This window comes from Vicugna pacos, chromosome 18 (assembly GCF_048564905.1).
Source record: "Vicugna pacos chromosome 18, VicPac4, whole genome shotgun sequence".
NCBI classification, from domain to species: domain Eukaryota; kingdom Metazoa; phylum Chordata; class Mammalia; order Artiodactyla; family Camelidae; genus Vicugna; species Vicugna pacos.
The window spans coordinates 30147710-30173431 of NC_133004.1; the positions used below are offsets into that span (position 1 = coordinate 30147710).

At 49.3% G+C, this 25722-nt stretch overlaps 1 protein-coding gene across 1 annotated transcript in view; it reads left to right on the plus strand.

Moving 5' to 3' along the window:
- Window positions 1-13808: 13808 nt before the first annotated feature.
- SLC5A11 (solute carrier family 5 member 11) overlaps window positions 13809-25722 on the plus strand; it is a 52529-nt gene continuing 40615 nt past the window's right edge. The window contains exons 1-3 of the mRNA XM_072942098.1: window positions 13809-13925; window positions 14336-14535; window positions 23283-23441. Of these exons, the coding sequence (XP_072798199.1) occupies window positions 23307-23441 (135 nt within the window). The 5' untranslated portion in view covers window positions 13809-13925; window positions 14336-14535; window positions 23283-23306. The remainder of the gene's footprint in view (window positions 13926-14335; window positions 14536-23282; window positions 23442-25722) is intronic.

Genomic DNA, 25722 nt, shown 5'->3' on the forward strand with positions numbered 1-25722 from the left:
AACCTCTTGCTAGTCTCTGTAATCCACGTGGTCACCCACTAGGTAGTCGCTGAACAGGTGCTGAAGGAGTGACAGCATATCCTGTTGACATGTGAGGACCCAGGGTTGTGGCAGTGCCACGCCGTTCAATTGTGAGGGTGGATGAACCAGGGAAGGTGGAGGTGAGGTTCCTGACAGGGTCTAAGTTGGGTTAAATAGTGTGTAGATGGGAACTGAGGGGAAGGGCGAGATGCTTGGGTCAAAAGGAATGACGGAAGTTGCACTGAGCAAGCTGGCTCAGTGTCCGGCTGAGAGATCGCTTCCGTGCATCGGTACTTGACTGAATTTTCCCTCTCCAGAATTGAGGAGACTTTTTCCTGTTGATCCTTTGATTTCAGATGTGAGCGGCAGGGTCGCTGAACAAGAGCCAGAAACAACCCAGATGAACCTCGAAAGCCCCTTACAAAGAACCAGGCCTGTGGCCCTGGTGGCACTTCCTCTGAGGAGGCATCTGCAGGGTGGTGGGGAAGGCGGGTAACAAAATGTTAAGGGTTCTCTACATAGCTAGTGTTTTGTGTGTGTTTTCTTAATTTCTGAGCACCCCAGACTGGCCCTAGAATAGGAAACACAAAGTCCTAGTACAGTTTCTCAAATTGTCCACCAGCACCCTTCCAAAGCCAAGGAGAGGATGGACGATGCAGATCCCCTTAGGATCTGGGGGCAGGGTTTTAAACTCTGCAATTTTGGTTAAAGCTGCATGTGAATATTGCATTCTGCTCCATTATAAGGTTTTCATCTAAAAACAGCGTTTCAAACAGCCAGTTAAATTGCTCTTCTTCAGGAAGCCCCTAATGCTTCAGAAGGATGAGCCACAGTAAGGCCCACAACACCCCACTTGCAGAAGCACAGCTGGAGAGTTTCAGCTCCGCATGGCTTGAGTGGCAGAGACAGCTTCAGCGCAGGGGCAAGAGAGTGACTTCCCGGCCCTGAGACCTTGGGCCTGTCTCAGCCCTCAGGGTCCAGGATGCCCCTGTCCTGGCCGGCTGTTGACCCACTAGGTAGGGAAGATCCCCAACCTGCTGGTAGAGCAGGGCTCAGCTCTGGGTAGTGAGGGAAGCTGTATCCATAGTCCAGCCCCACTTCCAGAAGACAAGCTTTAAATGGCCCAAACACCCTGCAGGCCTGAATCCAATGCATGGACCCCCCATTGCCATCCTACCATATCACTGAACCACCTGGGTTCTCGTGATTTCATAGGTTGTTAAAATCAGCTTTTGGTGAGGGAGGGTATATAGCTCAGTGGTAGAGCACGTGCTTGGCATGCATGAGGTCCTGAGGTCTCAGAACATTCATTAAAAAAATTGGTTGGCTGGCAATCTTTGGCGACCCTTGCAAGCATCACCCCAATTTCTGCCTTCATCTTCCCAAGGCGTTCTCTCTGTGCATATGTCTGTGTCCAAATAAAAACCTATACCCTTTTATGAATGCCCACCTAGTTGGATTTTGGCAAAGGGGTAAATAATAAATTGACAACAAAAAGTAAAATAAACAAACATATGGCAGGGGGGAAGGTATAGCTCAAGTGGTAGAGCATGTGCTTAGCATGCACAAGGTCCTGGGTTCAATCCCCAGTACCTCCTCTAAAAGTAAATAAATAAACCTGATTACCCCCCCCCAAAAAAAAACAACAAGTAAACAAAAATGTCAACCCAATAGTGATAACTTCTCCCTGGCTGTGGTGGATGTGCCGGGCCAGACCCCCAGACCCCAGGGCTCAACAAGGGCTCCAAACCCTCACTGGCACTTCCTAGAGTCACTATTTTATTTTGGTTTCTGTTTCAATATTTGTTCCCATGGAAACACAGATAAGTGACTAAGATGAGATTTTTAAGGACTCCAGTGAGAGACCGTGAGAACTGGCAATGACAATCAGCCCTTACTACATAAGCATCCAAAGTCCTACTCTTCTCTTTGGGCATTGATTTCTCAGGTATTTCATTATTTATTTCGAATTTTTCGTTCACTAACACTGCCTGCTTTTATTGGGCTGGTCATTACTGCCCCCTGCTAGATGTAACAAGTCATGCCCGTTTGTGGGGTTTCCTTGTAAATAAACACATTCAAGTTTTACTTTTTAAATGAGCCACATTTAAAGACGGTCTTAGTTCCATAAGCAGCAGGTCAGGCGATGGGCAGAAACGGGACGTCGTGAGTGCCTAAGGACCAGAGAGCATGGCCGAGGGACAGCTCTTCCCATGGACCCATCTGTGCCCTTCGGAGTAGGTACCATTTATCGGTTAAGGGCGTGGCCTTTGGAGTTAGGAGTTGAAATTCCCATCAGACTGTCTACTAGCTCGGTCCCTGACCCCCAACATCCAAACCATCTGCTCTTTATCCAGGACAGAGCCTTAATCCAACCATCTCTCCATCCCCATCCCCATGACCTCAGCCATGACATCTCCCGCCGGAGCCTTCCCTTCATCTCCCAGCTTCTGCTCCTGCTCCACAGTCCATCCTTCCCGCAACAGTAACGGTGCTCTCTGGCTTTTTGTCTTTTTAAAAAGACATAGCTTTCATGCAATTCAGGATCTCAGTTCTAAAATATCCAGCTCAGTGGGTTTGGGCAAATGTCCGCACTCATGTAGCCCCTAACCCAGTTAAGATCTGACCCATGACCATCACAGAAAGTCCCTTGTGCCCCTAAACTCCAGGGCCTCAGCTCAATCACCACCCTGTTTACGACCCATCAGTGGCCTCTGTAGCACTTAGAATGAAACCCAAGCCCCTTATCACAGCCTGCAGGCTGGCAGGCCTGGGGTGGTCAACCCCTGTTGACCTGTTCCCCTCTCCCCATCTTCCCCAGACCTCCTTTCTCATTCCTGCCCCAGGGCATAACCTCTTCCTCTGAACCACTCCTATCCCCCCCAGTATTCAGTTGGCTGTGTCCTGATCCCACCACAAGCAGAGGTGCCTCTTCAAGGAACCCTTCCCCAGCCTTCTGCAATAGTCCCCTCCCCGCTGCAGCCACAGTGGTTCTCAGCTGGGGGATATTTGACAATATCTGCAGACATTTTTGGCTGTTACAACTAGGGAGAGGCGAGACTGCTGCTGGCATCCAGTGGGCAGAGATCAGGGATGCTATCAGATGCCCTTGAATGCACAGGACAGCCCCTACGGCAAAGAGTGACCCCACTCCACGTGCCCGCAGAGCCGAGGGTGAGAAGCCTGGGTCTAGAACGCGCCCTGTTTTACTTTCTTCATAGCATCTCTCACCATCTCCAAGGAGTCCACACACTGTCTCCTTCCAGAACGAACGCGCTGTCGTCCTCCCCTCCATGCCGACTGCTGATGTTTTATAATAACTATAAATGGAGTGTAACCTTTAAAATTATGAATCACTGTGTTGTTGTACACCTGAGGCTTTTACATAATATTGTACATCAACTATTTCTTCAATTTAGAAATTTCTACATTGGACTTCTTTTTTTAAAGAAATCGTTTATTTTTTATTTTTAAATTTTATTTATTTATTTAATGGAGGTACTGGGGATTGAACCCAGGACCTCATGCATGCGTGCTAAGCATGCGTTCCACCACTGAGCTATTCCCACCTCCCCCTCATTAGATGTTTTGAATATGCGTGGTTTGTGGGGCATCAATCATGCTTCCGTCTAGCCTTTTTTTAAGATTCCCTCTTGGTCAGTCCTGCATTAGAGTGTTAGTACTCTTGCCAACAACCCTTCACTTGCATGCCCATTGCAGTGGTTCTGTTCTGGCGGGGGGTAGCCTTGAAGCCAGCCAGCCAGCCCTGGTGAGGGCGGAATCCCCCTCATCTGCTGCGGTTTTACCAACCCTTGGAGGGTTTGGAGTTGCAAGGTCTTTCAACCCTGGACCCACTTGCCTGTAAGTGGAGAAAATAGCCAGCAGGGGGAGCACTGTGATTCCCTTTTTCTGGAAGACGCTTTGTGCAGTACATTTATCTAGTAAGAGAGAGATTAGCAAGCTTTCCCTTGAGACCCTTCTTAAATCTTAAAAAAAAAAATCAAAACAGCTAAAAAACACCACCATCAAAAACTTTGGTAAAGGTCCATCTGCCATGGACCAGCAATCCTATGCCTAGAATCTCATCCAGATTCTAGTCTAGGAGAGCTGACCACAGTAGTCATTTGCTTGTAGTAGAAAACCGCAGACAGGGGAACCATCCTTCATTAAGTCTATCAGATCAGCCCCTCTCAGACGTTAACGTGCGTGGCACCACCCAGGGATTTTGTTAAAATGCGGGGTCAGATTCCCTAGGTCTTGGGCGTGGCCAGGTGGTTCTGGTATTGTGGTTGGAGGTCCTGGCTCACCAGCTGGACTGGAGACCCCAAAAGGCAGTGGCTTCAACAACAGAATTGTGTTGCTGTGGCTGATCTGTCAACGAACCATCTGGCTGGAAGGAGTCAGGGCCCCTTCCATCCTTGCAGCCTTGCCCTGCTCTGCGTGGGCGGAGCGCTCGCCCTCCCAGTCACAGCCTAGCCAGCGAGCAGAGACACAGTGTCATGGAGAGGGCGTGCCCCTTCTCTTTACGGGCGGGACCCCCATTCTGATGCCTCAGTTATGGCCACCTCCCATTAGTCAGAACTTAAGTCATGCAGAGCTGGAAGGTGGCGACTGGCAGTCTTCATTCGCAATGTCATGTCCGCAGTGACAATGTGAGCACTGCGTTATTAGTGAAAAAGGGGGAACTGGATATTGGGCAACAATAGTGGCATTTGCCCTGAGAAGGGACCAGTTAAATAAAGTATCATTCATCCAGAAGCTGGAATATCCAGGCAGTAAGACAATGAGACAGATGTGTATAAACCACAATGGAAAGGTGTCACTGACAGAGTTAAGTGGCAAAAATACAGTTGCAGGAGATATTAGTATCATCTCATTTTTATTTGGGGGGGATAAAATCAGTAGTTCACACAAGTATTCTATGCCTACATTGCTTAGTTTTAGAGAGTCAGGAATGGTTCACGGGAGGGTATGTATCCTCGGGGCATTAAGTGATGGAAAGGAGTTCTGGAAAGACAATAAAGGAGTGTCTCCATTCTTGGGCACATCCACCCTCTCACGGAAGGGATTTGGGGCTTTCGATTTCTGGGAGGGGAAGGAGGCAGCCACACATTCGTGGGAGAACCCATCCCAAACCATGCCCCAGGCAAGCACTTGTCGCTTGATCCTCATAACGAGCCAATGAGCAAAGGCAGTGGATGTCCGTTGATTTTGTCTGTCCAGCTTACCCTCCCCCTTCTTCTAGAAATACCAATCTGACTTTCTTGGGGAACAACTCACAGCCTGCAGGGACTAAGAGCTTGCACTCTGTGGCCCAGACAACTGGTTCAGGAATAGGCACGTGACCCAGCGTGGACAAAGGACGGTTAGGACTGTTGTCCAATCTGCTGGGGACTCTTGGTTTCCTACTGGGCTTGAACCTGCGTGGCTGTACCCGGAGCCTCTCAAGACCATGGTGAAGAAAAGGGCTGCTTGAGCGCAAAGACCAGACAAGAGAGCGCAGCCAGTTAAATCAGGTCACATTGACATGATCCGAGACCCTGGATCCCACCAGACCTGAAGCTTGGCACGTTCCAATTGTGTAAGCCAATTATTTTTGTGTAAGTTAGCTTGAACTAGATTAAATTTAAATTAAATTAGTTTGAGGTTGGGTTTCTGTAGTTCACACCCAAAAGAGTGTTGAGTGATGCCCCTTCCTATTGCTTGAAGGAAAAAAAAAATTTTTTTAACCATTGTTTGGAAAAGCTAGACCTAGGAAAGCCTTTCTCTTGGAAAATTTGTTAAGCTTATGACAAAAGAAAAGGGGAAATTTCACACCCAAAGTCCCAGGAACAGAGGAAGGGAGGTAAACTTGTGGAAGAATAATTCCAGTAGTGTGTCGTGTGGAGTTTCTCCTACAGACAGTGGGGAAGCCCTGTGAGGCAGGGTTCCAGCATGGGCGAGATAGCTCAGTGCAAAGAATTTAGCCAAAGATTATTTCATAAAGGGACTGTGCTGTGAGATTTAGGCAGTTAGCGGCACCAGTGAGGGCTGGTGAAGCACTGTAGTGGAGTCATTGTGGGGAGCAGGTATCTCGAGGCTGGAAAGGAGGAAACCATGTTACAGAGCTCTGCAGAGCCGTGGCCATGGAGCAGCGGAGCCACTGTCGGGACCACAGGGAGGCAGCAAGGGGGCGGGGGAGGTGTGGGGCGGAGGAAGGGACAAACACCCAACCACTCTCTCTACCCTCCAGTCGCCTGCTGGTGCCTCCCACTGGCCAAGTCTAGGTGGATTCCAGAAAGCAAAGGAGGCCAGGTGATACAGTTCATTGAAATCAGCCTCCTGGGGCACAGAGCAGCGGGAAGGGTGGAAAAGGAATCTGGGGTGGGGGATGTGGTTGAACAGTGGAGATTAACCGTCTCCTTCTGGAAGGTTGCAGAGGAAGAACTGAAAGCAGGTAGGACTTGAAGCTAGCTGGGAGACATATGGAAATTGAGGCAAGAAATTGTAAAAACCTGAACCAGGACTGTAGTATAAAACTTGGGCAGGGTGGCAATGAGTGCAAGAGGGAGAATCAATGAGACTGACTCTGGGGTCTAAAGAGCGGAGGGGAGGAGTCTAGGATGACCCCCACATTTCTGACTTTGAGAACTGCTGGTAGCCAAGGGAAGGGATCCTAGAGGCTAAGAGTAGGTTTCATAGTGGAGGGAAGAGCAGAGAGTTTTCTTTGGGTCTTGCTGAGGCAAGGATCCCTGGAACAGCCCAGAGGAGCTGCCTCGCTGACAGCTGGGTGTAAATAATGTGGACACGATACTTGTTCCTTAGCTCCTAGCCCAGAGCCTGGCACAATGTAGGTACTCAGAAAATATTTGTTGGAGGGAGGGAGGGATGGATGGATGCATGTGTGGGTGATGGATGGATGGATGGGTAAGTAGATGGATGAATGGGTTTCTGGATGGATGAATGGTAGGTGGGTGGGTGGGTGACTGAAAGGGTGGGTGGATGAACTGATGGAGGGATGGTTGTACATCTAAGGAAAAGGTCTTACGTAGAGACATCAGTTTGGGATTATCCATCAGAGGTGATGGCTGACACCATGGAAACGGGAATGGATGTAGAATAAAGTTTCAAGTAACATCATCATCTGAGAAGCAGAAAGGAGCCTGGGTGCCTGAGAAGGAAGATTAAGAATTCAAAGAGGCAGGAGAAAGGAGGTGGGGGTGGCCAGGGAAAGTTCACTTTCAGAAGCTGGAGAGGGCACATTTCAGGGAAGGAGAAGCCACATCCTCAAAGGCTGCCTCTCAAGAGATAAAAATCTGGGAGGAGAAGCCAAGCATGGATGTGGGACAGAGGAGGCCATCAGCGGGGTAGGGGCAAGCGCGTTGTCCCCGGGGGGTCAGGGGTACCGGATGGCGGAAGTTGGCTGGGTTCCCTGAGTCACACTGAGTTGGAGATCTGAGTGGAGGCGGTTTGCTGGAAAGTGCCCACGGAGGACACTTGTGAGAGAGTGAGGGAGGCAGGACTGGGAAGCGGAAGAAGCTGCAACAGAGACCTGAGCCCACCTCCAGGGAACGTGCGGCTGGGATGACCCTCAGAGAAGCCTGGACCGAGGGAGGAGCGTTGACTTCCCCGCCCCCCACCCAGCCCGACACACATTGACCCTCACTGGGTGCAGGAAAGGCTGCTGCTCTCGGTCCAGGACAAAGCCTGGGGAGCAGCTCAGCTGGGAGCCATCAGTGACACGCAGAGCAACTGCACCAGGTGGAAACGGTTGAGACCATCTCTACCACAAATACTGAAAACAGTCACTGAAGTAAGAGCACACATCCGCTTAGCACTTGCAGAATGAAACTCGACAGTTGGCATGAATTAGCTCATCGAAGCCTCACCACCAGCTACCCCGTGTGGGAGGCACTCTTCTCTCCTCCATCTACGAGATGCTGAAGCGGCCTCGGGGAGGGGCGGTGGCTTGCTCGGGTCACGCACCGTGGCGCCTAAAAGCAGAGTCACATCTCTTGTGGCACCGCCGGAGATTAACAACGTGCTCTGTGTGTGTTTCCTGTGACGAGAGACAGGACGCCATGTGTCCTTCCCGAGCAGGACAGCAGGGTCCTCATTGCATAGCTTACCCGGTGCTCATCCCAGGTAAGACGCCCTTCCAAGCGCTGCACTCGGATGTTTGAGGGTTGAAAGCGGAGCCCTGGTCACCAGAGCCCCAGCGGTGACATGGCTGGGGAACGGAAGTCCTTTCTGTTTCACTCCTCAGTCCACACGGAGGCTCCGCTTGGGCGGCTTCTCTGCTCCATCAGGAGCCCAGGCGGCTGCAGCCGTCCTGCCCCCTGCACGTGCCTCCACGGCTGTTTCGGAGGTCACCACCCTGACCTGAGGGAAGGCAGGAAAGAATGGCAGCTTGGGACCCGAGCTCCTTCTCTTTAAAAAAAATTTTTAAGAACTTTTTTTGGGGGAAAGTAATTAGATTTTTAAATTAATTGATTGATTGATTTTAATGGAGGTGCTGGAGATTGAACCCAGGACCTTGTGCTTGCTAAGCATGTGCTCTACCACTGAGCTATACACCTCCCTCTTAAGCAAGGGAGGGATGACCCTCAGAGAAGCCTGGACCGAGGGAGGAGTGTTGACTTCCTCGCCCCCCACCTACCCCGACACACACTGACCCTCACTGGATGCAGGGAAGGCAGGAGTCACCTAGATCCTGTCCCCTCCTGTTCCACTGGCCACACTCGGCCACACGTGTCACGTGGGGAGGGAGAAGGGAAGATTGTGCTGGCCAATTCCCACCTCAGATAACCCTTTTATTTCATCCTTAAGACAACCCTAACTATTTGACAAGTGGGGAGACTGAGGCACAGGGTGGTGAAGCAGAGAGGTGGCCGTAAGCCACAAAGTTGATAGAGCCAGGATTTAACCAGACACGGAAGGCAGAGCCCAGGGACCCGAGGACCGCCACACAGCTGGCCCCACGCTGGCACTCGCAGGCTGCCAAGGACAAAGGGCCGTCACGAAGACCACCTCTTGGAACCCAGACACGTGCTCGTGGCAGTTCTGGTCAAGTTGACTTTCACGGGACCCTGTTCCACTCCAGTAATCCCCAAGTGTGTGGAAGTCACACTCCATACTTCAACCTCCGTGTCGCAGATGACCTGCTGTTAAAGTGTTTAGTGATTAAAGAGAGTCCTGGTTGATTCATTAACGATCCGCTCTACACTGACCGGCAAGGTCTACCGGGTTACAAACAACTGTCTCTCACAGACCCTACTGCCACGAGCAGGCTTCCCAGCTAGGGCCTGCTTTAATGCACCTTTTAGCGAATTGTCTGGCTTGGGGTTTAGACAGCACATTTCCAAGAGTTTTCCCAGATGCCCGGGCTCCTGTCAAATTTGTCACAGTGCAGTGAGTCTCAGGCTTTTGGGTCTCTTGTAAAGGGACCTTCCTTGTAAAGGGACCCTTCCTTGTAAAGGGACCCCGTCATTTCATTTATGTGGATTATCGATACAGAGATATTGACCGAATTGGACGTTTAAGTGAAGAAACCATTTACAATATCAATTAATTTTAAAAGAACAAAACAACCCCATTGCATGTTAAGTAAATAACATTTTTTATGAAAAACAGCCACATTTTCCCCAAAAGATCGAATGAGAAGAGGGGCATTGTTTTACATGTTTGTAAAGCTCTTTGATGGCTGGTTTCACAGGAGAGAGCCGGTTATTGACACCTGCTTCTGCATTCAGCCTGTCGCGATGCCTCATGCCCTGTAGCTTTCCAGTGATGCCACTGGACATTCATGAAATAATGAGAGAAGAAAGAAAAATAACACCTTAGTATTACGAAGAATGTTATACGGATTAATCTCCAGTCTTTCTGATAAAATGGCTCGGTCCTGTTATTATGACATCTCCTTTTTCAGAGGAGAAAATCTGGATTCAGGTAGATTTCCACGAGGTCACGCAGGTAGGAGCAGAGGAGCCAGGAGGAGGGCCGGGGTGTGGCCCCATCGGTGGCCTCTTCACCAGAACACTCCTGCAGCCCGTGGGGATGAAAGGCCACCCAGGTTTGTGAGAAACGTGCCTCTCGGAGTGGGGAACGGGGGAGGGTTGGGGGCACAGTGTTTCCTGGGTGAAGCCATCAGAAGGAGAAGGAGTAAGCCTTGACGTTCTCAGTGGCAACTCAACAGAAGGCCGGCAGCCCGAGGTTAACTGGGGTTAGGTCCGGGGAGAGGGAAGGAGCCAGCATGGACCCAGAACCTTCTACCGAGACACAGGTGCGTCCCTGTGGCATCTCATTTTATCCTCGTTTCAGCCCCTGTGGAGCAGGCATTGCAAACACCTGTTGGCACCTGTGGACGCTGAAGATTCAGATGGGCTGGGTGACTCACCCCAGGCCTCACGGTTACTAAGTCAAAAGAATATATCTCGTTTAACCCTCGAGCTGGGCTCCCTGCATCACCCTTGCCTGCTGGCCAGGAAAGCTTACCGATTTCAGGGTGTTTAGGGTTTGCTCTTCTCAGTTGTTACTATAAATAGCAACATTGGAGGACAGTGTGTGTGTGAAGGGGTGAAGATGTGTTTCTAAAAAGCTGTAGAAAATACAGGAAGGAATCGTGACCTTATGTAGAGCTCAGCCTGGATTCCAGACGAGCAGGGCGTGTGACCTGGGGATACAGGGTAAGATTCTGGGACCAATACCAACGTGTGGGTTCCCCCATCCAGCCCCCTGTCCCCCGGCCACCAAGTAATGCTCTGACGATTCAGCTCAGTTGTGACTCTGTCTCCCTGGAGGCAGCTTCACGTCCCACAGGTTAAGGGCTCAGTTCTCCAAGACACCCCCCACCATTTCAGACACCAGTCGCCAATCCAGGTTGCCGTGGGCTTCTGACTCACCCGCTCTAGATCGGAGTTTCCAAAGGCTCTCCCTCTTCAGGTTTGATCAGTTTGCTAGAGACGCTCAGGGAACTCAGAGAAACATTTTGCTGACTAGATAACCAGTCTGTTACAAAATGATATAACTCAGGAACAGCCTGGTAGACTCACAGGGCAGGGCCTGGGGAAAGGGTGTGGAGCTTCCACGCTCTCTGAGCACACTCCTCTCCCCAAACCTCCACGTGTTCATCAACCCAGAGGCTCTCAGAATCCCATCCTTTTGGGTTTTGATTATATAGTCATGACTGATTAGATCACAGGCCATTGGCAGTTGATTCAACCGCCAGCCCCTCTCCTGCTCCAGGTGGTCGGGGTGGTGGGGGTGGGTACCAAAAAAACCCCAACCCTCTAATCACCAGGCTAGTTCCCTTGGCAACCAGCCCCCAAACATAGATGAGGTCCGGAAGTCACCTCACCAACAAAAGACACCTTGCTCGCTCTGGTCACTTAGAAAATTCCAAAAGTTTTAGGAGAGCTGTGCCAGAAATGCGGACAAAGACCAAGTATGTATTTCTTACTATAAGTCACAATATCACACAGGGTCACAAACTGAATGCTATGTGCATTGCTTGATATATACCGAGTCGTCCCTCGGTATCTGGAGATGGTTTGTTGCAGGACCTCCCCGTGGTTACCAAAATTTGAGGATGCTGTGGTCCCTTATATAAAAGGGCATAGTGTCTGTACGTAACCCACACACGTCACATCCTCCCACATCCTTTAAATCATCTTTAGATTCCTTATTCTGCCTATTACAAGGTAAATGCTACTTAAATAGTTGCTGGCACGTGGCAAATTCTAGTTTTGCTTTTTGAAACTTTCCAGATCTTTTTTTTTTTTCCCTGAATGCTTCCGATCCATGGGTAGTCGAATCTCAGGATGCAGAGTCTGTGGATACAGAAGGCTGGCTGTGCAGCGTTTTAGCTGTTTTTAGTTAATTCCAAATTACTTGCCAATCCCTATAAATCAGGAGCGTTCATATAAAAGTCCAGACTTTGGGATTTCTCTTGGGAAATCTGGTGCTTTGGCACCGTGAGACCTACATTCCCATGTGGAGGTGATGGGCTGGCCCTGACTCCCGGGAGTAAGATCTGAGTAAGGGCCGCGGCCTTCACCACCAGAGAAGCAAGACCTGCATCTGCTAAACTCACTGACTGCACCTCCTGCCCTATTTCTTTCAGGTATCATTTGCGTAAAAGGCAATGCACAAATCTCATCCAGTCCAACGGGTCTGAACAATGGTATGTGCCCGTGTAATCACCTCCCCGCTTAGGGTATGGGAATCTATTAACTCCCAGAAAGTGCTCTGGTCAGTTCTTACCTCCCACGCTCTGACTTCCGTCACCATAGATTCATCTTTCCTGTTCTTGAACTTCATATAAATCGAATCATAGAGGGTGGACTTGCTTGTGTCTGGCAGGTTTCTGGGATTCATTCACGCACGGCGTTACGTGTCAGGAGTTAGTCCTACTGGAAACAACTGCGGTTTTCCATGAAGTATGCAGGTGGCGCGGTTTGTCCGCTGATCTGCTGACGGACATCGGGCTATTTCAGCTTTGGGACGATGGTGAGCAGGGCTGCTCTGAACATTTGGGTACAAGTATTTGTGGAACATGTGTTTTTCAATTCTCTTGATACATGCCTACACGTGGAATATGCTGGGCTGTAAGGTAGGGGTATGTTGACTTGCTAAGAATCTTCCAAAACATTCTCCAAACTGGCTGACCCATCTTTCTCTCCTGTTTTCTACAGCACCAAGAGAGGGTTAAAAAAAAGCACCTGGCAATCAGAGAGACTGTTGGAGGTGACACACCAGTGGCGGGTGGGCCACAATCACCCCCTTACTGATTAATAGTCCTGAAGCTAAACTTCTGGACTTCCCATCTTTCTAGAGCAATTGGAAGGTCTGACCCCACCAGGCCTGTGTTTCCCCAGTTGGAGGTGAGTTGTGGCTGTCCCCTTCACCTGGGACACGGCTCAGCTCTTCTTCACAGCCCCACCTGGCCCGCCTGTCTCATTCACGTGCTTTGTCTGTAGCCACCTTGACCCTGTGGTCCCCCAGATATGACCCCAAGAAGTCAGGGCTGGACCTCAGGTGGGTGGAGCAATGTGCCCCCCACTGCCCTCCTGGTGGTGAATCCTCTGGCAGCAGATCACAGGGTCAAGTTGTCTGTCCTTTCCCTGCTCTGTCTGCCCACCTCCTCCAATCCTAGCTGTTCCTTCTGGACATTGGTCCCCCCAGGCTGGCCACCAGCTGCAGGCCTTGGTTCATGCTGGTGTCAGGCCAATTGCTAAGTCTCTGCGCATCCAGGCCGCCCTCCGTCCAGCGGGATGTGTCTCTGAGCCGCCCCGCTGCCCCCGTAGCATTGTGGGATGAAATGCCAGAAATGGGGGTTCCCATCCTGGTTCTGCCTCTCGCAGCTGGTGACTTGGGCAACTTACGCACCCTTCTCTTCCCCTCTCTCAGTAAAATGGAGATACTGATAGGATCTGTCCTAGAGGCATGTTGGAAAGACCAAGCGAGCAGAGACACAGAAGCTTTTCGACCAGAGCGCCATGCGTCCTGACCTGCTCTGCGCCAGGGGCTGCCCCCGCCCAGGGCCCAGGCAGGCCAAGGGCAGGGGAGAGGTGGGCCGGAGGTCAGGACTGTGGTAGGGGGCCGGGTTGGCCACGACCCTGCCCCAGGCAGCGGCTGCCCTGTGGCCATGTGGGCCTGGTTTGGCCTGGCCCTCAGAAGTTTCTAGTAAAGTGGGAAATCCAGAGTGTTGTTCAAAATCTCTCATTTTGCAAATGCTAGTAACTCTTTTTTTTTTTTTTAATTTTGAATGCTCTGAGTATCCAGTAAAAGCCTTCCACTGTCCCCCACTGCCTGTCCTCGTGTTGTGGGCCGGACTTCGGTCACTCCTGACAACTCCTCTGGGCTGCAGGCGCCTGTCTTTGTCCTGCCTTGGTCTGGAGAGCGTACAGGAAAGGAGCCGAACAAAGGTGGTCACTGTTATGCGGCTGCAGCGGTGGGGCTGCTGCAAGTGCCCTCCTGGGACTTCTCCTCTGTCCCCTGCCTCCCCTGCCAGCATCTCCCCTCCCCCTTCCTCCGGCTCGTCCCAAGCCTGCCTGTCCCCAGTGTGGAGGCGGGCCAGTGGCAGAGCGGGTGAGGGGAGCAGGACGGTGCCCCGGGCTGCAGCGGCTCCCCTCCCCTTCCCGGCCATGGGCCCCCCACCAGGTGAGGACCCAAAGGAGGTGAGGCCCTGTGGGCAGAGCTCACGTCAGGCCATCTTCCCCATGGGGGCCTGCATGGAGTTCAAGTTCAAGTTCAAGTTCAAGGGGCTGGGGCTGGCCCCAGGACCTCTCCCCTGCCCCTGGGAGATCATTCACGGCTCCTCTGACCCCTGCTGCAGCCAAGGCTGGAATTTGGAGTTTGACCTGTGAGGAGCCTCTCTCAACAGCAGGCGGTGCCGGAGGGAGGGCCACCGCTGTCCTCTCAAGGCTGCAAGGGCAGAGGAGCCCAGTTCCTCCCTTCTCACGGACACCTCTGTCTCCTCTGCCTCGGACACCACCGACAGGACCCAGGCCAGGTGGACTCTGTCCCCAGAGGAAGGTAAGATTCCTGCCACCCTCACCCCTCCACCTGATACCCATTCTGCCAACTGGGGAAGCTGCGCAGGGGACTGGAGACAGTGCTGGCAGGAAGGATGGCGGGGCGGGGGCACCCAGCTCCTCTCCTGGGAGAGGACTCATCCTGCACCCGGCAAGCGGGATGTGTCTGGCAGGGGTGGGTACAGCCAGCGCACCTGGCATGGGTCCCAGCTCTTCCTCTTAACCAAGTTCAGGGCCAAGGGGCGGATCATTTCACCTCACTGAGGCTCAGGTTCCTTATCTGTCAGTTGAGACCGTGAACCTCAGCACAGCCCAGCCCACAGGTGTGGTGTCCTGTGACCCGAGAGATAAGGAGGGGAAGCCATCCACATAAACAGCAAAACGCTGGGAGATGCGTTGCCGCGAGGCAGCTGCTCTTAACTGTAAGGCAGACAGGAGCCACTGGTACACGGCAGACACGTGCAGAGCGCGTCACAGCCCGGGCCAGGTTGAGCTGGCACAGCTGCCCGAATTCACAGGCAGAGCCCGCGAGCCATTAAGAAACGTGCCCAAGCTCACACAGACAGCGAGTTGGCGAAGCTGAGACTCAGCTCCCACGGCCATGAGCTTATCCACAACATCTGGTTTTCCAGTGACATCTTGACAAGCGATTCTGGGGAAGCGACTGGGAGAGATACCCTCCTCCCACTCTGAGGGGGTCACAGTCGCCAGGGTGTATACAGCAAAGGCTTAGATAAATCCACATTTGTTTGTTATCCCAGTGTTCATCGAGTGCCTGCTTTGAGGGCACAATATGAGTGAGGCGGACATGGCCCCTGCCTTCGTGGGGCTCACCGCGCAGCGAGGATGGGCGGCAGTGAGAGAATCGTACAAACCAAATGGCATGTTCGATTCAACAGGGGTGAGGGGTCATGTTTGCTATGACGGCAAATCATTTGGGGATCCAGCTTAGACTGAAGCCAAGAGAAGGCTTCCCTGGGCGGGGGGTGGCAGTGGGGTGCCATCTGAAGGGTGAGTAGGAGTTTCTCAAGCCAAGAGTGTAGGGAAGAGCATTCCAGGCAGAGGGAACAGAACAGCAAAGACCCTGAAGCAAAACAGTGCTCCAGGGATAGATAGAAGACCGTGCGGGATGAGGCTGGGGCCACGGTGGAGTGCGTCAGATGGTGCTGAGATTCTTTGAGCAAGAAAAGGAACTGACCTGATTTATGTTCAAGATCCCTCGTGCTTCCATGTGAGAGGTGAAGGAGGAAGCCAGAATGGCTTCAGGGAGGCAAGGTAGGAAGTACTTGCTCCAGTCTACATGGAAGTGACAGTGGCTTGAATGAAAGTGATAGAAGTAAAGGTGAGGGAAAATGGATGGATTCAAGCTCGTCTTTGGAAGTAGAAAAGGGTGGAACTAGAGTTCAGTAGATTCCAGAAGTTGAGAAAGGGACATTGTATGGTCTTTGGTGGGATGTTTGTGAGCCCTGGCAGCGTTGGTGCTTAGGCACCATGCCCAGCACGTAGGAGGTGCTTACAGACCACTGGATGAGTGAGTGAATGAATGAATGAATGAATGCAAGGCTTAAGGATGACTCGGGTTTCTGGCATGAGAAGCAGAGTGGATGAAGCTGCCATTTCATGAGATGGGAGGACTGGCAGCCATTGAAGACCATGGTCTTCGAGTTGGATGTGTTGCATTTGAGATGCTGACCCAGCATTCTCAAGAGAGCCCACGCTGGTATTTGGATGGATAGGTCTGGGGCTCCCAACTTGCACTTGTGACATCTAGTCTCTCTAGGAGTCCTGAGCCCAGGTCCTCACTGAAAAGGTGAGGCAGATGGAGGAGAAAGCTCAACTGGGTCCCTTGCACTCAGACTTGTTAGCAGGGAGACTCTCTGGGGAAAGCTGCCAGGCCCCACTGTGCCTGTGGTTTCCTTCCTAATGGCCAGAGCTGTGGCTCTTTCTGCCAGGCTGGGGACAGTCGCAGCCTCTGCTTCATCTCAAAGACCAGTGGCATCTGTCCTCTGGGCCTTCTTCCAGAGACCTGCTCCTAATGAACCGCAGAGCATCAACCAGCTGAGGAGGCCAGAGGTGGTCCTCCTTCAGGTCTCCCTTCTGCAGCCTTAGGCTCTGGCCTCCCGGCTCAGCCTTACAGAACTGACCCCCTGCCTCTGGTTGGGCTGCCTCCACCATCCCCATCTCTGGGCATCCTGGACTTGAGCCAAAGACCGGGCTTGTGGCCTTGGGCTGGAAGGAAAGGGCGTGAGTGCCTATCGGCCTGGGAGGTGTGGCCTCTGCAAGCCCTTGTGTCACCTCGGGAATTTTCCCTGCCAAGGGCCCACGTGCTGAGCAGCGGTTAGGAACTTGAAGGTCAAGCCCAGGTTGGAGCCCCAGGTCAGTCATTGACCAAGGGTGTGACCTGCGACCTTGGGGCCTCAGCCTGGGCTTTGCTTTCTCCACCTGTTCAACGGGGTTAACCAGACACCCGACCTCTTAGGGGTGCTGTGTGCTTAAAAGGAGACTCATACATGTAGCGGCCAGGGTCTGTCTGACCACAAAGTCAATGATCATTTTTTTTTTAGTGATTTTACAAGAAGGAAGGAGACAGACCAAGTATTCTGGACCTGATCAAATCCATAATGAACTTGATTAATACTTTAAGCAAAACTGTGATGTAGGTCTGATTCATATCCCCATCTTATAGATGGGGAAACTGAGTATTGGAGAGATTATTTGCTCAAGATCACGGAACTAATAAGAGGTAGAGTGGAGATTTGAACCAGGAAATACAGTTCTAACATCTTTACATTTGATCACGACACATCTGTTTCCCAGGGAATTTTTGTCAACAATTAAACTTGTAAGTAATTAGATGGCCATTGTCATCTTTGGCCAGGGCAGTGTCCTCCCTTAGTTTCTCTCTCTGTCCCTCTGTCTGCTTCTCCCTTTCTCTGTCTCTGCTAATGTGTTTGCTATTCTTCAGCAAATGTGCCCACATCCTGGCAAAACTGTTGGTACTACATTTTCTGTCTCAGAATGCATTTAGTAGACACGTGTGGTTTTATGCTGTACACCTTGTTCCGTTTGTTTCTTTTTCTTTCATTGCAAAATGTTTCAGGCACACACAAGTCGTAAAGAATAATGTAGCCCCCGCAGTGAACACACAGGAGCCAGACTGAAAACCAAAGGCAGCGAATACAGTCAGAGCCCCGCCCCCTTCCCCATCTTTGTTTCACACTGGGGCGCGGAAAATTCCCACATCTGCTCTGGCAAATGATGTAAGTGGCCGAAAGGAAGAGGGTGAGCAGGCGACCCTGCTTGCTGAGTTTCCTCTGTTCTTTGGCCAGTTGGCAACCACAAGGGCAGGGTGTTCTTGCAAACAAAGCTCTTGTTACCGCACCCACTTTGCACAGACTCCAGTTAACCCTGGCCTCCCCCAGGGGAGGGGCCCTCACAGGAGGAGGTGGAGCCCTCCCAGGGCAGTGCCACGGATGGCTCTGGGCACGGCACAGTGCTGCCGGGGGCTGGGTGAGAACCTGCAAGGATGGGGGCCAGGTCCGCCGTGCCCAGCACAGAGCCTGGCATACAGCTGGTGCCTAATGAATGTTTATGGGAAAGAAACAGAGGTAGAGGAGGTTGGGGGGAGGGTAGAGCTCAGTGGTAGAGCGCATGCTTAGCATGCCAGATTAAAAAAAAAAAAAAAAAAAAAGGACCCAGAGATAGAGGGAGGGGAGGAGTGAAGAAGGGGAGGAGGAAGGAAGGAAAGGAAGGCAGACCAGCCAGTACTCAGTGACACAGTGAGCTTCGGTGCAGGACCTGGGTTCGAATCCCACCTCTGGCACTTCCTGCGACCCAGAAAGTGGCGCAGCCAGGACCCGAACCCAGCTCCCTCTCACCTCTTGGTGGCTCCATTTCCCACCTGTAAGATGGAGGTATACTATGTTTGCCTCAAGGGGCTGGCAAGGATGAGATAAGAGGACATGTGTAAGGTGAGCTGCAGGCCTGGCACTTCCATAAATAGTGCTCAGTAAGTTTTAGAGATTATTACTGTTACAGCGACAGTAAGAATGGCTTTGCTGAACCAGGGCCCGCGGAGGGAACCGTCCGGAGCACGTGGCCGAGGCAGCCACACTTGGTGTCCGCAGCTTCTCTGGTCCATTCTTCTAGGTCCTATTCCCACCCTGAAGACACAGACGGTCCCTCCTAGCCGTCGACCGGGCCCCCACCTCCCTGGGACGCGGGAAGAGCCTGGAGCCGGTGCCAGCCTGCCCGGAGCCGGTGATGAATGACTTGTTTATCTGCTCCCACCCCTCTCGGTGCCTGGCAGGCAGAGGCCTGGAAGGGGCAGCTGGGAGCGGCGCTGTGGACGGGGGGAGGGCTGGCTCACCAGTCTGTCTGCTGCCCTGCCTCCCTCCTTCCTCCGTTTCCTCCCTTTCAGACTGCTGGGTTCTAGAACAATCTGCCCCACTCCCCAGTTCAGGGTCCATCTCCACCTTAAGCTGCTTCCTGTGCCCCTTGTCCCCGTCTTCCCCAAGCCCCCTGTTTTGGAAGCAGCAAAGTACATCAAAGCAGTTGAAGTGTTTGAAAAACTACAGGTTCTGAAACTTCCTACCTTGTTGGTGGGAAGTAAATTGGTGCAGACACTCCTGGGGACTATATGGAGGTTCCTTAAAAAACTAAAAACAGAGGTACCATATCAATCTGCAGTCCCACTCCTGGGCATAGATCCAGAGGAAACTCTAATTCAAAAAGACACATGCACTTCAATGTTCATAGCAGCACTATTTACAATAGCCAAGACGGGAAACAGCCTAAATGTCCATTGACAGATGACTGGATAAAGAAGTTGTGGTATATTTATACAGTGGAATACCACTCAGCCATAAAAAAGTACGAAATAATGCCAATGCAGCAACATGGATGGACCTGGAGATCGTCACACAAAGTGGTGTAATTCAGATAGAGAAAGACAAATATCATATGACATCACTTATATGTGGAATCTAGAAAAAAAAATGACACAAATGAGCTTATTTACAAAACAGAAACAGACTCATAGACGTAGAAAACTTATGGTTACCAAAGGGGAAAGGGAGGGGAAAGATAAATTTGGAGTTTGGGATTAACAAAGACTAACTACTATATATAAAATAGACAACAAGGTCCTACTGTATAATACAGGGAACTATACTGAATATCTTACAGTAACCTATAATGGAGAAGAATCTGAAAAAGAATATATATATATATATATAACTGAATCATTTTGCTGTAATTAACACAACATTTTATATCAGCTATACTTCAAAAACAACAACAACAACAACAACAAACTGGCCAAAAGAAAGAAAAAAAGAAAGAAAAAAGATGCAGGCTTTGAAATCAGGTAGATCCAGATTCGAGTTCTGCCTCTGACACTTACCAGCTGCGTAAGACCACATCCTCACTTCCTTGACTGGGGAGTGCGGTGACGGCACCACCTACCTAACAGGGGCTTCATCCTTGAGAAAACAACACTTAAGGACATCTAACTCCTCTTCCCCAAGTCTCCAGAATCTGCCTCTTGGTTAGACACTCCTTTAAGAATCTCTACTTCCCCCCCTAGGGTGTGTCTCCAGCACCAGTCTTCCCTTCCCACTTCCTCCCCTGCAAGGTGTCTGGTTCAGTGAGGTTATCATCATCCCATTTGACAGATGACAATGATCATGAAACCTAGGCTGGACTGAAGCAGAGAGGGCTGAGGGGTGATCTGGGGTGGAATCTGGGCTTCTGCCACATCCTCCTGTGTTAGAGCCGGGCAAGTGTCTGAGATGGGTTTGCCTGATCCTGGCAAATCTGTCTTTCCTCCTTCCCTCCTTTTCTCTTCCATCCGTCTTTGGATCAATGCTATGGATCCTTGGTTGCTTGGGTCTTCTCTTCCATGGAGAGGGCCACCACGTCCCAGGTCTGAGAAGCTGTGAGCATCCTCTCAACGGAAGAAGAGCAAGGATCAACCCCAGGGAGAGAAGTTCAACACTATACTTGGCATGGGAAGGGACGTTAAAGGTCGCTGAGCGCCCCCCTGAGGTTCTAAGTGAACGTCCAGCCTCTTTTTGAGGGCTCTAAGGCAGTGTTCTCAACCCAGGGGGCATTTGTGGCTGTCACAACTTCAGGGAAGGTGCTATCGGCATCTAGTGAGTAGCTACCAGGGATGCTGTTAAACATCCTTCAATACACAAGGCAGCCCCCATAACAAAGAATCCCTTGGTCCAAAATGCCAGTAGTGTTACAGATCAAAAACCCTGCTTCAAGGACAGGAAACATCCTGCCCAGGTGCCCAGGTGCCCCAATGTCCATATTTCTCTTAAATTCAAAACTTACTCAGTATAATAGGTGGAAGGATCTGACTGCCCCTTTGGGTCTTCCAGTGGAGTCAGATGGAGCAGTTGTGTGTTGAATTATCCATCATCTTATCATAAATTGCTTTTTAAAAAATTCCTCTTTTATAGCAGAATTAGAGCATTATAATGATTCTTTTTAATGATGTGTGTAGGTAGGTAACATTAACCATGCATTTCATTTTAGTATTCAGTGAAAGGAGTATTACAACATATTTGTTATAAAAACAGGGGATGATGTCTGATAGGTTGAAAACTACTGACCTTCTGAAATTTTTGAATAACATTCAAGAGCTGGTATAATGTCTTCATAGCTGACTAGCCTCGTTGCCCATCACCCTCTTCCCGATCTAGGTTAATACTCAGGCAAGAACCTGATGGTTTCTTAAGCGTGGTGTGCTTATTCCCACCGCAGTGTCTGCTGAGACTGCTGCCGTGGCCTGGAATGCTCCCCCATCCCCGCTCATGCCATGTCAGACCACCTACTCATTCTTCAAAACCCAGCTCACAGGCTGCCTGCCGTCTGGATTCCTCCATGTAAAACTACGTGGTCCTTGCCTCCCCACACATTGTAGAAAATAATGGTAATAGTAATTATAGTAATAGAGCTACAGTTTACAGAGCACAGCTGTGCGAGCCACTGTTCTCAGCACTTCATAGGTACTAGCTCATGGCGATCTATGAAATGTAAATTCCTTTTTAAAAAGTTTTTATCAAGAATTGATGGTTTAATGTGACTAATTTTTTTCTCTTTTTTAAATGGAGGTACTGGGGATGGAACCCAGGACCTCAAGCATGCCAAGTGAACACTTTACCATGGAGCCATGCCCACCTCCCTGAAATGTAAACTCTTATTGCCTCATTTTGCAGATGGGAAAGCTAAGGGTTAGGGAAGTTAGGGGATTTGTCCAAATTCTCGGGATTGGTAAGTGGTAGCGTCAGCTGGATGACCCCTAAGCTTGAACCCTTAATGCATCTATCTCTGTGCACCTCTGCTGAGTGAAATGTCCTGCTGTGTCATTACCTATAAGTGGGTTTCCCTGATGATGGGGCTGTGCATTATGGAAGGCAGGACTGAGTTTTTCATTCCTGAACCCCTCGAGACTGACACCCTCAGAGTGGAGTCGCATCTTAACACAGGAATAAGTCAAAGCCCAAATCACATATAGTAAAAAATTATCCCTGGGAATTTTATTAGTGTTCAAATGCTGCTGTGACAAATTACCACAAACTTAGTATCTTAAACAGCACCAGCTTATTATCTCACAATTCTGGAAGTCAGATGTTCTCAATGGGTCTTGCTGGGCTAAAGTCAAGGTGACAGCAGGGCTGACTTCCTTCCGGGTGCTCTAGGGGAGACTCCATTAATGTGCCTTTGCTAACTTCTAGAGCCACCTGCATTTCTTGGCTCATGGCCCTATTACTCTAACATCAAATCCAGCAACATTGGGCCAAACCTTCTCACATTGTCATCTCTCTCGTCCTCTCATTTGATTCCCTCTCTCTTTAGGGTCCCTTGTGATTGCACTAGTCCCACTCAGATAATCTCCTTATTTTGAGAAGAGCTGACTTACAACCTTAATTCCATCTGCAAGTGTAATTGTCCTTTGTTATATAACGTAACACATTCACAGGTTCTGAGGATTAGGAGTAAACATCTTTGAGAGGGACATGATTCTACCCACCCCAGGAATCCTTCAAATTGCCCAAGGAGGTGTAATATACTGAGAAATAGCTTAGGATATTGGTTCACAACATGGATTCTGGAGCAAGATTATTTGCCTCCCAAGCCCAGGTCTACCACTTGAGCTGTGTTACCCTAGGCAAGTTATTTATCTTCTCTGTGCCTCAACTTTGTCCATCTTAAGATGGTATAATAACAACAGTGCTCACTTTGTAGGTTTATAAACCCTTAAGATGATGCCTGACATGTAGTAGATATTATATAGGTGTTTATTTTTAAAATGCATTTTTATGAGTATATCCAGCAGTGGAACAAGATTGTAGTGACTGGCTGAGCCTCAGACAAAGTTGCTGGCTTGTCTGTCACCCAGCTGTGAGGTATCTGGGAAACAGAGACTGACTTGCTGTCCTGTTTCTCTCTCACTCCTGGCTATGTGGAAGAGGGTGGTGAACCAACTATACTACTTAAATCATTTATTCTTTAGGTATTGCCAAGTGAGTGGTTGGGTTGGTAAAAATTAACTGTAGATTTGATGGGGCTTCCTTGTAAATATTTGCTGAATGGATGGATCTCCCTTCCTGAGCTCTGGCACCATCACACATCCTTGTACGTGTCTTGCTTGGATGCCCCAAGGAGACAGTCACGGAGAGGGTGAGAAGAGTGGCACCATGTTCTGGCATCTGACAAGTATTTGCACTTCTACAGGGTTGAGAGAGTTCGTTCAGGACCATGGAGAGCAGCTCCAGCAGCCCTCAGCCCACACAGTCAGATCCCCTGGAAGCCTTTCCCCAGAGGACACTGGAGGCAGGTGACATCGCAGTGCTGGTTCTGTACTTCCTCTTTGTCCTTGCCGTTGGACTATGGGTAAGCCAGGCCAGGGGGAGGCAAAGGGGCGGGGCAGGAGACTAGCTCACCGTCAGAAAGTAATCAGAACCTAAAAATTTTTTAAAGTGCATTAAGTGTCGACTGTGTCAAGGACTGTGTTAGGCACTTTGACTTATGTTATCTCGTGTAATCTGCACAGGTCTCAGTGAGTAAGGTGCTATTACTCTACCTATTTTGTAGATAAGGAAAATGAAGCTCAAATAATTTAATTTTCTTATTCTGCTAGTAAGTTAGGAGAGCTGGGGTTAGAATCTCTACTTCTTTCACTTTGAAATCCATGTTCTTTTAAAAAAATGTTTTTAAAAGAGACAATTCAGTCACATGGTTCAGAAACAAAAACAACTAAATAACATACAGTGAAAAGTCTTACTACTACCCTTCTGTCCGCTGTTACTTTTTAGTACGTTAATGTATTCTTTCAGAGTTTCTTTAAGTAAATCCAAACAAATATAAATGTGTATATTTCCCATTTTCTTACATAGAAGGCAGGTTATTATACATACTGTTTTTTACCTTGATATGTTTTACTTATCAGTGTTTCTTGGATATCTTTTCATGTCAGTACACAGAAGCTTCCTCGTCTTCTTAAAAGTTGCACAGTATTCCATTAGATGATCATACTGTAATTTATTTAAACCTGTTTCTTGTTGAAGGTTATTTGGATTGTCCCCCATCTTTTACTACTAAAAGTTATGCTGCAATAAACAAATCTTGGACACATTATTTTGGATATGTGCAACTATAATGAAGGATAAATCCCCTGTAGTGGAATTGTCAGGTTAACGGATATGTGCCTTTGCAATTATGATAGTTTTCATCAAATTGCCCTCTTAGGGGTAGTGCCAGTCTGCACACACATCATTAAATGTATGAGAGAAAGTCACATGATCACATCCACACCAACACTGCATTGTCAAACTTTTTCATTTTGCCAAACTGACAGGGAAACACAATATTTCAATGTATTATTGTTTTATAATAAGTGGGGGTGGACATCCTTATATATGTTTAAAAACCACTTGTTTCCTTTATGTATGGTTTCACTGTTTTCCCCATTAAGTTCTTCTTTTATCAGTTTCTAGGAACTCTTTACATATCAAGGAGCTTAGTAACTTTGGGATAAGAATGGTTGAGAGGAGGTGCTACTATCTGATTTTCGTGTCAAAGGACTTAAAAACTGCAGTCTACTTCCCCACTTCAATTCGACTATTTGTAGATCATTTCTCTACTCTTACTTCTTAGTTTCCCCTCCTCCAAATCAAGAAGGAGATTAAAGTGCTGGACATCCCAAGGACCACGGATGTGACCTTCTTCTGTTTCCTCCACCTTAGCAGGATGTATTGAGCTGGATGAGATACTAAGAGTCAGGGCTTTTGAGTCAGACAGGAATGGGATCAGGATTAGCGGTACGGGTAGAATTAGGGTGAGGGTTAGAGTCCTTGGGAATTTACATTTCACAAGAGAATCAGAAGACTCTGATGTATTTGACTGGTTTGGGAAGCCCTGGATTTAGAGGATCCCTTTTAGCGCAAAGAATTCTTTACTCTTGGAGAATACTTCCTGTGCCAGGGTTCAGCACGAATGAGTCATGGTGTCTGTTTTCTATGGTAAGATCATTTGCAGGGATGAAAAGTTACCATTTCACATCATCTCCCATCCAGAAATATTCCTTTCGCCAACATCCACATCTAGAGGCTCAGAGGAACTTAAACAACTTATCCAAGATCGCATAGAGACTTAGTGGTCAAAATGTGTCCTCTGAAGCACCTGTAGTGCCAGCTCACTCCTAAAGAGCTCTGAAATCAGGCTGACATGGGCATGAATGCCCAGCTCTCTAGAAACGTGGCACTAGTTAAGTGACTTTACTTTTGAGCCTCAGTTTCTTCATCTGTTAAATTGGCCAAAGAACATCAACCTTATAGGCGTTGATGAAAATGAGATAATGCTTCAAAATTCCTAGCATAGTGTCTGGCACATAGAACTGACACTCAATAAATGATATTCATTGTGAGCTGTCATAGACGAGCCAGGGGTGTAAAACTCAAATGCCTAGGATGGCCAAGTAGATTATTATACATATGCGAAGTAAGGAGTGATAGGGGGTGTGCTGACCTGAAGAATTTATGTCTCCTCTAAAGGCATTCAAATGAAAATCTTCTTAAAAACCATGGGTCAAATAAAATATATCTGAACTTAAAAATACAACAAACTAGTGAATATAACAAAAAAGAAGCAGACTCACAGATACAGAGAACAAACT